Source organism: Athene cunicularia (genome assembly GCF_003259725.1).
Source record: "Athene cunicularia isolate RWA chromosome Z unlocalized genomic scaffold, athCun1 chrZ_part3, whole genome shotgun sequence".
NCBI classification, from domain to species: Eukaryota; Metazoa; Chordata; class Aves; order Strigiformes; family Strigidae; genus Athene; species Athene cunicularia.
The window spans coordinates 7,343,096-7,357,317 of record NW_020799144.1 but is presented as its reverse complement, the minus strand read 5'-3'; the positions used below and the strand labels follow the sequence as shown (position 1 = coordinate 7,357,317).

Genomic DNA, 14,222 nt, shown 5'->3' with positions numbered 1-14,222 from the left:
TATATATATATATATATATATATATATATATATATAAAATTTCAGTCTTTTAATTGTTTTTTGCAATGCTTGTATTTGCAATAAATCAAATACCATTCAATTGTAAATTAGCTGGGTAGGTCCCAAACTAGGTCTTTTTCTTGCTTTTTTCCTCTGTCTTCTAGTTTGGACAGTGGATCTATGTAATTAATTTGTAGTCACATCAACTATTTAAGGTGTATTTTTGGTCACCAAACTTGCAGAATTTGTTTGAAATACAGATTGTAAAGGTGGATACGGCAGTTTGCAGTTCCCATATCAACTGACTTGTGAAAGTCCATTTATCAAACCACAGCTTTGATTATCCACAATTTCTCTGCAGACATTGGACAAATGCCTGTTTGGGCTAGCCTCCCCTGCTGTTAGTTGAACACGCATTGCTCAACCTTCAAGAAAATTTTATCCTTCTTCCCCATCTTTTGTAGCCTAATTATTTTTTTTAACTGAAACAAAATTCTGAGTTCTCTGTTCAGCTCTTACAAAAGAAATTAATTTTCAGAAATGTATGTGAAGTATTAAATAATAGTTTTTAGTGTTCGTGAATTATTCATTGTTTCTGAATGTCAATGTTTTTTCCTTTTTAGATTTTTTCTAGATTTGGAGCTGTCTTGAGGATTGTAATGTTCACTAGGAACAATAGATTTCAAGCTCTGATCGAGTATGATGACCCAAAGAATGCATATTCTGCCAAAATCGTAAGTGTGGAGTATTCAGCTTGATATTTTTTAAAAATGTTTTTTTCCTCCCAGGTAAATGGGAAGCATTAGGGACAGCTTGGTCATTAACTTTATGACTTCTCATCATTCTAACACTCTTTTTGCACATGAACAACTTTGATATCCCTCATTTGTGAAGAGGATAGCACTCTATCATCAACTGCAGACATAAATGTATAGCACACACCCCAAGACCTGTATGAGTCTATCAAAACAAAAATCAGAGCTGTCAGTAGTGATCAGTGATGGTAATGGTAGTTGATCAAAGACTCTTGCCTTTCAAACTAAATGGAATATTTTCCATGAGGATCAATACTGAGTAGTGTAGTTAAATGCCCAGAGATTAGATGGATGCCAGATATTTTAGTTGTTTGAATTTTGGTGAGAATTTTACAGTAATCACTGTTTTCACCTTAAACTTCTTAATTTCAGATGAGCTGTACTGTTTTTTAAAATACACATTCTCAGTAATGAAGAAAAGCTCACCTTCTTTAAGTGTGTTTTCTGTGGTGGCTTAACCTTGGCTGGCTGCCAGACACCCACCAAGCTGCTCCCACTCCCCTTCCTCAGCAGGACAAGGGGAGAAAATAAAATGAAAAAGCTTGTGGGTCAAGATAAGGACAGGGAGATTGCTCACCAATTACTGTTAACAGGCAACAGACTCAGCTTAAGGAGGATTAATTTAATTTTTTTGTCAATTAAACTTGTAGGTTGAAATTAGAAGGTTTTAATAACTAAATAAAATATCATAAAAATTATGGTAGTGAAAAGACATAATAAAACAGAGAGAGAAAATAAACCCCAGGAAAAGACAAGTGGTGCACGGTGCAATTTCTCACCACCTGCTGACTGATGTCTGAGCAGCGATTAACCCCTCCCAGCCAACTCCCCCCAGTTTATATGCTGAGCATGACGTTCTGTGGTATGGAATAGCCCTTTGGCTAGTTCAGCTGTCCTGGCCATGCTGCCTCCCAGCTTCCTGTGAACCTGCTTGCTGGCAGAGCATGGGAAACTGAAAAATCTTTAATTTTGGATCAGCACTACTTAGCAACAACTAAAGTATCAGTGTGTTATCAACATTATTCTCACACTAAATCCAAACCAGCACTGTACCAGCTACTAGGAAGAGAATTAACTCTAGCCCAACCAAACCCAGGACAGATTATATAGCCTGTTTGTTAGAATATTTTCTTAGAGATCAGTATTAATAATAAATGATACCTTATTAAAGATATCACAGAAATTTTAATTTCAATCCAGATTATATTAAATACTTAAAACAAACCAGAACTTTTAGAGTGTTTTCTCTGCCTTCATCATGATTATTTTATGATGTCTAGGCAGAAAATACTACTTCAGTGATCTTTCTGAGCATAGCTGCTCTAAAAAGGATGGATTTTATAGAATCATTTAGTAGGTAATCCTTTCAGGTAGTTGTAGAGAGTGGTAAGGTCTCCCCTGAGCCTTCTTTTCTTTGGGCTGAACAACCTCAGTTCCTTCAGCTGCTCCTCATAAGACTTGTGCTCTAGACCCTTCGCCAGCTTATATAAGGGATAGTTCTAGACAATAAAAATCTCCAAATTAGTATCACTACTAGCATCTGATATAGTCTGTTGAGTGTGAGACAAGATTAGAAGCACAGCTAGAAACAAAATCATGCTTAAAGCAAGGTTTTGTCCATTAGCACAAGGCAACATCATACTTACTAATTAGTGGACTACAGTAGTACTCTATACAGGATGTTTAGATAAGAATAGTGGCAGTATAATTCTTGTTGTTTAAAAGGAGCACCTATAAACAGAAGATGAATTTCTGTTTGGATACAATTGTGTGGTGAAAATAAACTTAGAATGGTGGCTGACAGTATGTGTTTCTTCTCTGAAAATGTAATCATTTTTCTTCAGTGTATGGATGGCCGAAGTATCTATACTACCTGCTGCATTCTGCGTGTTGATTTCTCCAAGTTATCTAAACTTACAGTAAAGTACAACAGTGACAAATGTAGAGATTTCACTCGCTTTGACCTTCCTACTGATGGTGGCCAATTATTCCTGCCAGCTGCTGCCCCTGGTAAGAAACCTTCACTTTTAGTGATAAATACACAGTAAGATCATTATGCTTTTTATGTTGCATTTATGCTCTGGTTTCATATCAGGTTCATAGAAGGGTACATTTTGTGTACATTTCTGTTTGTTAGATAAAGTTTGTATGTAAAGCAGGAAGTCCTCAAAATAAATGAGTATCTGAAACTGTAACATGAGGAATGCTCTTGGGCAAATTCAAAGTGTTGTCAAAAAGCTACATTTGTAAAATGCTGTGAAATGATATAATTGATACAGGTAGTATAATAAATATTGTATATCAGAATGGTCAATGGCAGTTATCCAGAATTGACACTGGTTGCCTAATGCTCCTTGAAAAAAAGTATTTTAAGGGTGTTAGCTTTTATTTGTTGATATAGGATAACTGCCTGCTGTAACAAACAAAACCAGAAGAAACTTAGAAATACTACGCTTATATGTGTGTTTTGTAGTCACCTTCTAAAAGATAACATTTTAGAAATTTTCTTGAATTTTAGAAGTCACTTCTATGATAGAGGAGACAATATCTGCTTGAAGCCACACTGGAAAAGCCTTTTTGGCAGAAATAATTCAGGCATGCTCATTTAATCAATTTTGGGAATAATGTAAATGACCAAACAGATTAATCTGATAATGTGGCAGAAGTGCTCAACGCAATTTGAGTGACTTTAGCTGTTTTTCTTTCTCTTTAATGACAAATTATTAGCGATAATACAGCTAAGAACTCTCTGTTGTTGAATAGATATCTAAGTGCCACCCAGTTTGTTAGAACAGTAGTAAGGTCTGGAGAGGAATTCCCTTTTTTCCCTTTAGCTTTCTGTAATAGCTGGGGCAGGTATTTTTTTTGATAGTTGCAGATGCTTTTCTGAATAGTTGGCTTTGGTAGCTTAGATTAGAGCAAGAACATGAGTTGTACTCACTTCTCTGACTGTTTTTGCTAGTCCCCTTAAAGACAGGCCTTGGATCTTTAATAATATACAACCATCTTTGTAATTTTTTTGAGGATTTGCCATAGAGCATCATGGAAATGTGATGTTATAGATCTGATACATTCTGATTAGACTTACACAATTTGAAATGTTAATGAAACGGGAAAGAACAATTAGAGTAGCTAAGGACAAACTTGCTTGTAGGGCAGAGACAACATTTTACACATGCTTTTGGAGGATAACATGTGAACACTTCTCCGTGTCCTCCCCCATTGCTTTTCCAAGCTTTTTATAGATAGTAATCCCATTTTCAGTCTGAACACTTACTGTAATAAGTAAGAACAGCAGAAGTGCTTGTATAAAGAAGAGGCTGATGTCTCTATCGAAATTTGTTTGTAGTACAGTCACAGTGAAACAGCTGCAAAAATTTTTTTCTTAAAAAAAAAATAGCTGTAGACTGGGAGAAGCATGCTTCTAGACTTTCTGTTAGTGGTAAAAACATACATATGTTGCCATAGGCATGTTTGCAGTCCTCAGTTGCATGACATAAGGAAAAGAATGGTGGGACACTTGTCAGCACTTACACTTCTTATGTTATTACTAATGGATGTAGTTTTGATGGAGAACTGTAAGATAACACAGATATATATTAGATATATAGAATGATATATCTAGTTATTCTATAGACTTGAAATTATCTTAATAGTAAAGTTGAATTGCTCTTGAAATGTAGATTGGGGTTTTTTTCTCTCCCCCTCCCCCCCCCCCCCTTGTGTGTGTGTGTGTGTGTGTGTGTAAAACATGCTGCACTATAAACAAGCAGATTTTGTGAATGTTTTGCATTTTAAGAGTTCCCTCACCCAGTGACCATAAGCAGAGATGCATGAATTAGCTTGCTTTTGAAATCTAGCTGCTGGTCACAAAGTGAATGATTTTACACATAAGTAAATACAACAAAGAATTCCAGTTCTTCCTGCATTAGCTCTGTGTGACAATTTTTACATGCCTGAGTTTGGTATTAGTGTGCAACATGCAGGTCTTATTTGGCAGAATAAAAGTGCTTTATCTATTTCTTCATTAAAGTTTCAATTATCATTCTTGGATTGTGAATAAGTTATTAATATCTATATTGCCAGAACTTGTCACTATAATGCACCAGTGTGTATATTTCAAGAATACAATGACTTGCTTTGGTGATAAATGTATTCAGTTTGTGCGAAAGACACTTCGTTGCTACGGATAAGAGGAGGTGTAATTCATTAATACTGTCTGTGGTGTCTATTTGTTGTTTTTGTAATTCATAATTGATACTTACAGTATTGCATCAACCCTGTCAATAACCATCTGTCAGTGAATGTAGTTATTTTAGTCAATGGTGGAGGTTTGAGTAGTAAAACAGACACATTGACAGGCTTGCAAGGTGTATTGGCTGATTATGCATACCACATCTAAAAAAATGTAGTGTGTTAACATGAAAGAATCCACAACTCAAGCTTGTATCTAACAGTGTCTTAGAACACAAGTTTATTGCCCCAGGTAGCGCTTAACTCCACATACTAATGTGAAAATCACTGAGCTATCTTTGAGGCTCTTATGTTGATATTCCAAATCTGTGTTAGGGCTGTGATCACCAGGAGAACCACAAAAAACCACCATTTATTTATGAAGTAATACAAGCTGAGAAAGTACATGTCCTTAAAAGCAAAATATGTATACTTCTATATCTCAATAGACAGTAAAATTCAGAACCTCAGATTCACTGTAGTTTGTATCAATTAGCCCATACTGGCTTTAGAAACAAATAGGAAATAGTTGTATCTCATCATTGCAAAATGTCTTTGGGTGTATTTTTCTCCATAAAATTCCTAGAATGCATTTACGTTGTGTGGAGAAAAACTGTGGAACACTGCACCACAGGTGTCTTAACATTAATTGGATGCTAACCTATGCCGTGCTTTCCTATTCAAACTTGTCCAAATTACATTTTGCCCTGACTTCATTTTAGAAAGGGACATTAGAATATTTGCTTTCAAAAGTGGCTGAATATTCTCTTTGTAAAACATTGAATCTTGGATTTCAATTAGAGTTTTTAACCCAAATGTTTTATAAAAGATGTAATCACAGGCCAATGTCAGAATACCAACACTGGAAGCTGACTCTCCTTGCTGAAGTCTCTTCTGTTTTCTAAAGTTTTAAAAAAAATCTCTTTTAATGTGTGTGCTCTCTCTAGACAGCCAAAATACTTACTTTCCACCATATGTAGGACCATATGTAGGACCTGCTGTGTTAACTCCAGCCATTGGCTTTCCACAAGCTGTTCGTAAGTTTCTGTTTTCTAAAAATGTGATGTTTGCATCTGAGGCTAGTGGTCTGTCTGAGTACCCCTGAGTTCAGAGCAAACTATTTTCAAATATAGCAGTCAGAACACAATGTTCATCTGAGTCACTCTGATTCTTTCTCATATTATTCAGTAAAATTACTTTCTGTAATAAAAAAACATATCCTGATGTAGCTTATAATTTAAGTGCAGAAATTAAATGCAATCATAAAGATTACCTGCAAAAGAAGAAAACCTCCATCTGTTTTTCTAAGAATCATCAGACTTAAGTGACTTTCAAAGCCAAAGCAGGAAGTGTCCCCTTTTCTGGCTGTAAAGTGAGAAATAACAGTCTTCTAGATTCAGTGATCTTTTTCTTTCTAGCACATGATAAATTTCTGTGGTAAATTATTTTTCTTCTTTCTTGAGCTGCCATTATGAACCCTTTTGGCGCAGCTGAATGTTTCTTCATTTCTGGAGTGTAGGTGCTTCCTGCTTTACTGGTCAGATACTAGGAATAACTAAATTCCTTAAAAGTATTTTTTAATTGAATGTTGATGTTTTTGCCAAAATAACCTGCTTTTGTCTTCTAAATGCAGTCATGACACCTCCAGTGGTCCAGACACCTCCAGTGGTCCAGTCACCTCCAGTGGTCCAGACACCTCCAATGTCTGGGCAGGTGACTCCTGGTGCTACTGGTGTTTTAAGAACTTCTGTTTTACTAGTCAACAACCTCAACCCTGAAGTAAGTTTGATGGGTGGAAGGGCTACAAGTATTAATTAGTCTAAGCTGCCAGAATCCTCCTTGCAAATTGACATTAGCTGAAGGTATAAGAACAGGATAGATCTATTCTTGTCTGAGATAGTTTGTGATATTGTTGAAAATCTTCCTAACACAATTTGCTTCAGGAAACTGGTGTTAGCAGGGTAGATGGTAATTAGAGAAGAATATAAGATCAGATGTGAGAAATGTTTGAAGAGGTAAACATCTTATTGTTATCTGTGTTAATATGACTCCTCTGTGTGCTACTTTATCAATAGAGAAGCCAAAGTATTTTTCATTTTTTACAAAACAAGGAGAAACAGTAGGGAAGACAAAAGGAGATAAAAGCATGCGAAATCAAGTATCTTTCAAAACACTGATAGGATCTTCCTAGATAGAGGAAGACCTAGTGAAAGATCTAGATAGGATTTAGTCTAGTTAGAGGAAGAACACAGGTACACTTTGCTATTGACATCACTGTAAATTAATTTTAAAAAGTTAATAAATGCACATGTTCATTGTCCATAGTATCACACAGATTTTTTTCATATGTTAGCAGTTAAATTGCCAAGGACAACTTAGATAGTTATTTTTAGTGTGGAAATTATATAGACAGTTCTATAAGCTTACTCATGTTACTCAAATATTACACATTGATCTATGCTTAATTAAAAGCAATGTAAATTTATTTAAAACAAAAAACAAAAAACAAACAAAAAAAAACCCCAACAAAATCAAGCTTTACCAAGGCCCTGACTTTAAAGACAATTCTACTTGACTGTTGATAAGCAGTCCTATTACAGCACTGTAAAATTATTGTTTTACTCACTAGATTCAATTAACCATAAAACTGACAAAATTAGGAGTTATTGGCAAAATGGAAGATATTTTCATACTATGGCAGTTCAGAAAAATCTGTTGATCAATTCCTTTAAATTTTAAGTAATTGCTGTGATTCTGTTTTTGTACTAATAGCTGGAATCCCCAGTAAGCATCAAAAGAAACAGCTGCAGATTAGGACTGTAAGACAAGTCATTTTTTTGATTTGTCGGTATGTCTAATCCATTAATTTCTGATGATTGCTGTGCATGTACTTTCTGCATCTGATTATTCGAGATGATTCTCTGAGTCTTAAACGAGTGCGTTTTTTAAGAATAATCATATGAAGGCTGTGTCAAAGCTGGTTTTAGCACATTGCTGCTTTACTTAATACTAATTATATCAAAGAAGTTATGTAGAACTTTGTGCTGCAACACATGATACAGCATAAATGTCTTAATGCTCAAATTCTTAAAGGTAAAAAATAAGAACGTACAACAAGATTAATTGTTGGAAATATAAATTGTGGTAAATACGTTTCTTTGTGACTTTGTAACACTTGTTCTTCATCAATAGTTGTCTGAGCCCTGCCACGTCTTTTTCAGTGTATGGAAAATCTGGCTTCCCTTATTTTAATTTGTATTTCCCCCTGTCCCCTAAAAACATGTTTAGTAGCAATACTGAGGTCTTGTTTGGTTAAGAAACATCATTGAATAAACTCTGTACTGAATTAAAATACTTGGGCCAGAAGGATAATCTCTAGAAGCATTTAAAAATTGTTCTTTAATTTAAATGTTGATGATAAAATGCTATGGGCTTACACTTAAGCTGCAGTATCTTCTGTTTTTAAATAATTTAGATATGTTTGGTAAGCATTTCAAAAGTGAGTTATGAAGGAATAGGGCTGGAGAGTGTAAGTACTGCTTCTGATACCCAGGTAATTTTAGTACTCATTACTAGCAAAATCTTTGCCTTAGCTTTATAAAATTTCACAGAATCATACAATCATAGAATGGTTTGGGTTGGATCTAATTCCAACCCCCTGCCATGGGCAGGGACACCTTCCACCAGCCCAGGTTGCTCAGAGCCCCGTCCAGCCTGGCCTTGAACACTGCCAGGGAGGGGGCAGCCACAGCTTCTCTGGGCAACCTGTGCCAGGGCCCCACCCCCCTCACGGGGAAGACTTTCTTCTTTAGATCTAATCTAAATCTACCTTTCTTCAGTTTAAAACCATTACCTCTCATCCTATCCCTACACTCCCTGATGCAGAGTCCCTCCCCATCTTTCCTGTAGCCCCTTTAAGCACTGGAAGGCCACTGTAAGGTCTCTCTGGAGCCTTCTCTTCTCCAGGCTGAACACCCCCAACTCTCTCAGCCTCTCCTCACAGTGGAGGTACTCCAGCACCCTGAGCATCTTTGTGGCCTCCTCTGGACCCACTCCAACAGGGCCATGTCCTTCTGATGTTGGGGTCTCATAGCTGGAGACAGTACAGCAGGTGGGGTCTCACAAGAGTGGAGTAGAGGGGGAGAATCCCCTCCCTCGACCTGCTGGCCACAGTTCCTTTGCAGCCCAGGACTTTCTGGCTTTCTGGGCTGTGAGCACACATTACTGGCTCATAGGCAGTTTTCCATCCACTAGAACCACCAAGTACTTTTCCTCAGGGCTGCTCTCAATCTGCTCATCACCCAGCCTGGATTTGTGCTGGGATTGCCCCAACCCATGTGCACTTGGCCTTGCTGAACTTCATGAGGTTTGCATGGGCTCCCCTCTCAAGCCTGTCAAGTTCCTTCAGGATGACATCCCTTCCCTCCAGCATGTCAACTGCACCACACAGCTTGGTGTCATTGGCAAACCTGCTGAGGGTGCACTCAGTCCCACTGTCCATATCACTGATAAAGATGTTAAACAGTGCTGTCCCAACACTGACCCCTGAGGAACACCACTCATCACTGCTCTCCACTTGGACATCAAGCCATTGACCTCAACTCTTTTTTTAGTGCAACCATCCAGCCAATTCCTTATCCACTGGCTGCATTAGATTGTAAATTAACTTCTTTGGTAGGCACCAAAGTGGAGCTTGGTACACACAGTTTTAATTAAAAATCCCTGAAGAATTATTTCTTTTGATATTTAGCTTTCTGTTCGCAGTTTCTAATGAAACACAAGTTAAATATCAGGTTTTATATGTTTCATATGTAAGCAGCTAAATGATATGTGTATCACATAATCATGTTATGTTCCCAGAGATGGGGACAATTGGATTCAAAGCAAGCACACTTTGATTCTACTGGGTTTAGTCTTGTAGGTGTTGTCTGCTGTTTAAAAAATACAAAGGAGTTCTTGAAATCTTTCTAGTTCAGCAGATTTCTTCCATTTTTCATGGAATGATCTGTTAGCTTGAAAAGAACAAGTTCAAATAATTAAACCACTTAAAATATTAATAACTTCTTCAGCATGACAGACTGAGTCTTGACTGATGAAAGTGCATGATGTGAAGCATTAGTTTGTTTAAATATTTTATACACGGATAGCAAATACATATTAACAAGAATGCTATAGACTGTAGTTGTTGCACGGAATGGCTTTTGAAGAGACAGGTTCATGTCTTAGTGTGCATTATCTCTTCCATTCTTTTTGTTTACCATGCATTTATTGTATAAGTGTCTTCATTCATGTGACTTTAAGAATAACATACTCATTTTATCATTTAAACAGGCCATCACACCATTTGGACTTTTCATCCTGTTTGGTAAGATATGTCAAATACACTTTGAGAAACTAGTCAGCATTCTTTTTATTTGTCTGACACATGTTGGTTAATGCAAGATCTGTTGTTCTGTCCTTGTCCACAAAACGCACAAGAGAATGCACTGGTTTTAAAATGACAATAACTTGAGTCACTAGTTGTAGGCCACAGGTATAAGAAAGTCAAAATGGTTATGATAGAAGAATTTCAGTGTGTGGTACAATTTATTTACTATAAAGAATGGGAAAGCCAAGTTAGAAGACAAAGATTGCGTCAGAGAAAATGGGTGTACAGAACTGTCACGTATATTTGTTGTAGACAACAATGTTTCTTGGCATAGTAATACTTTAATATGCCTCTGTTTAGAGGACTTTAGAGAGTTGCACTGTTTAAAAGTTGAACATAAACATGCAGTTTTATGACTAAGATAATGGGATTTTTCCCCCATTTCTGAGCTTTCAGAAAACAATACAGAAAATTTAATGCTCTCCTGTATACTAGTATTCTAACCAATCTGTTTAATGAAGTGAATATTCCTCATAACACTAACTTTAGTCAAAAGAAACAGACTTGCCCTTGTGCTGTTTGTAATAATGTTCTGGACCAATTTCTTTTCTGAATTTCCCAGGACTGTATGGTGATGTGCAACGTGTGAAGATCACGTATAAGAAAAAAGAAACCGCTTTGATTCAGATGGCAGATGAAGTCCAGGCTGCATTAGGTACTGATTTTTAGGGCAGTTATACTTCCAACTAGCATGAGTGTAATATAGATGAAGAATTTGCCATGCGTCAGTGACAAGTATAAACAAATCCATCATTGTGATGCTTTACTACATACAAACTTTTCCTTGTATGTGTTGATAATGATCTGTTTGCTTTCATGTAAACAAATTATTCTCCTATAGTGGTTTAAAAAAAATCCTATGAATCTCAGTTTAGTAAACATTAGAATTAAAACATCATATCATTTTCCTGTAGTTTTTCCTATATCTAGCTATTTAAGAATAATTAACTGCTCTTTATCAAAATGTTTGTTGCATTTAGACTGGAGGTTATTACATCCTTATATTTGTTTTAAATATAATGTTATCTACCTGGTAGATGTGGAAGTTGCAGTTTAAATTTAGAATGTGAAATCTGACCCTATATAGAAGACAATATTAGTTATCAAAGAATCCTTTCTTTCTTCCCCTTTCTTCATTCCTATTCATTTCTATTGGTTAGCTATCCAGTACTTGAATGGACATGTGGTTTATGGAAGGGCCATCTTTATTACTTTTTCAAAACACAAGACGGTTCAGCTTCTTCGTGAGGGGCAAGAAGACTGTGGTCTGACAAAGGACTTTAGCGATAGTCCTTTACATCGCTTTAAGCAGCCTGGTGCTAGGAACTTCATAAGTATCTGTCCTCCATCAGCCACCCTGCATCTCTCCAACTTCCTGTGAGTATCTACATGTGTTGTGGTCTTGGAAAGATATTTCTCACCTTATGTTCTTAAGTTATAAAGTCTGACATAAGCTTTACATTTCCTTCGCCTTTTAATTTCCCGAGAATGTGTCATTCTGCTGTGTTATTAACAAAAAAGTGAATCATTTATTGTTAGCAGAGAGAAATGACTGAATGTTCCTCTTTATGAGCTTTAACACAGTTTATATTTTCTTGAGAAAACGCTTTGGTTTTCACATGAAGTCCTGTGTTATGAATTTTTGCAAAAATTTATAAGAGATGTCTTTTGGGATAATGTACTGGACTTACATGAAATTAATCATTGGCATAATTATTAAATACAGATACAGTTTTTAATCATTCTAACACTTTTTATAGAACAGTTTCTAAAGAATTCAGACCTTTTACATAGAGAAAGTTGTTTAAAAATATATATTAAGAAATGTGTTCTTTACAACTGAAACAATCTTTTTTCCTATCTAGAATGTTGTCAATAATGTGTGGAGTGACAGACAAACATAAATTTTTACAGGCTTCTTTTGTTTGACAGCTGGGCAGGCAAGGGAAAGGGAAAACTATGGAATCTTGTCCAAATAGGAAAAAATAAAAGATACTTAAAATCGCTTTTTGAGGAAAAACAAACAAACCAACAACTTGAAAATATGTGAAGCATACTTGCAGTAATTACAGGATGAGCAGTATTTCTGAAGGTATCAGTTAAGATTTCAAGTGATTTTTATGCAATCTGAATTTCCTCCTGTGGGAGGATGAAAAACAGTAAAGTATATCTGAAATATTTTTGTGTCACACTGATGCTAAATCTTAGTGTCAAAGCCTTAACTTTGTTTAACTTTGGGTTAAAGTGTTGACACAGCTTGAGTTGGTGGAGATTAGTTTTTGCTGTTCAAATTTAATTTAGAAGCCAGAATTGGCTTGAATTGACATTATTTGTAATTGATCCTACTTGATACAATTAGCAGAATTTATACCATTACAGAAATCTATGCTCTTTTACAAGTTGAGGGGGTTTTGTTTTGTTTTGTTTTTAAATAGGCCTTCTGTTAGTGCTGATGAACTGAAGAAACTTTTTGAGGAGGCAGGATATACTGTGAAAGCCTTCAAATTCCTTCCGTAAGTTCTCTTATAAAAATGCTGACTAAGCTTCCATTCTGGAAAATGGCTAATTACCCAAAAAAGCAATTCCATGTGTGTATAAATATAAACAAAATTCCATATAGGCAAAAACTGTAGTTATGACAATTTTTATGATAATTCTAATATTAAAATTTTAATGGGATACTATGTTAGCATAATTAAATGCAGAATATTGAGCCATTTGACAAATTCTATATGTGCTCAAAGATAAGATTAAGGAAAGTAAATACTTTTAAAAAAAATTACAAACTACGGTTATGTAAAGTAGCATGTAAAAGATGACAATGAATCTGCTCTAATATTCATTAAAATTGCTTGGCAGCACTATTTTAGCATGATCATACCTTCTAGAATAATGCTACATATATATATGGACACTACAAGTGTTTCTTAAATGTCTTCAAGACTTATTTCGACCCTATTTTTGAAGTGCAGTCTAATGGAAGAATGGCACGGCTGTAGGCCATTGGCCTGCAAGATTCATATAGTTTTGTTATCTCCTCATTTTAGCAGGTGCATAACTAGTCCTGATTCTTTTGTTGTACAAGTGCTCAGTATGTGTGATGTGGCTTAAAAAATACTTGTGTCACTTTTCTGTGTTGGCTAGTGCAATGAAAATTTGGTTAGGATTAATAAAGTTTTTTACTGTACTTCAGGAAAGACTGCAGCATGGCTCTTGTCCAGCTGGACTCTGTGGAAGAAGGAATCTGTGCTCTCATGGAGCTTCACAATCATGACATGGGACAAAACTATAGACTCTCGATTTCTTTCTCTACATTGACAATCTGAGTTTTCTCTGAATTTCCCTTTAAAGAATGCATCACAGTTCTAGTAAAATTTTCAATTAGTCTGAAACAGTTGTGACTATCTTTGTCTATTAAAAGAAAAAGCTCATTCATACACAAAAAATTGTCATGATCTTTTCTGACTTTAGGTGCCAGTATGTGATCAAAGTTTAATATTAATCCATAAAAAGATTGTTCTGTAAAATTGCTTTAGTAACAATATATATTATCAAATTTCCTTATTCAAATTCTATTTTGAGAACATCCTCTTGGCTTTCATTCAAAATTGGCCTTAAACATTTCACAAAGAGTATTTATAATAAAATGGTAAATCTGCGCTACACAGGTTAAACACTCATTTGAATGTGAAATATTTTTTGAGTTTCTGTAAGAAAAGCAAGCATTGACAGTGTCCTCTAAATAG

General features: G+C 35.6%; 1 protein-coding gene across 1 annotated transcript in view; it reads left to right on the top strand.

Annotated features, from left to right (window-relative positions):
- PTBP3 (polypyrimidine tract binding protein 3) overlaps positions 1-13,802 on the top strand; it is an 18,025-nt gene extending 4,223 nt beyond the window's left edge. Inside the window, exons 4-11 of the mRNA XM_026866498.1 lie at positions 624-734; positions 2,660-2,825; positions 6,682-6,827; positions 10,380-10,413; positions 11,039-11,131; positions 11,637-11,853; positions 12,912-12,989; positions 13,670-13,802. Coding sequence (XP_026722299.1) covers positions 624-734; positions 2,660-2,825; positions 6,682-6,827; positions 10,380-10,413; positions 11,039-11,131; positions 11,637-11,853; positions 12,912-12,989; positions 13,670-13,802 — 978 coding nt within the window. The remainder of the gene's footprint in view (positions 1-623; positions 735-2,659; positions 2,826-6,681; positions 6,828-10,379; positions 10,414-11,038; positions 11,132-11,636; positions 11,854-12,911; positions 12,990-13,669) is intronic.
- The last annotated feature ends 420 nt before the right edge of the window (positions 13,803-14,222 follow it).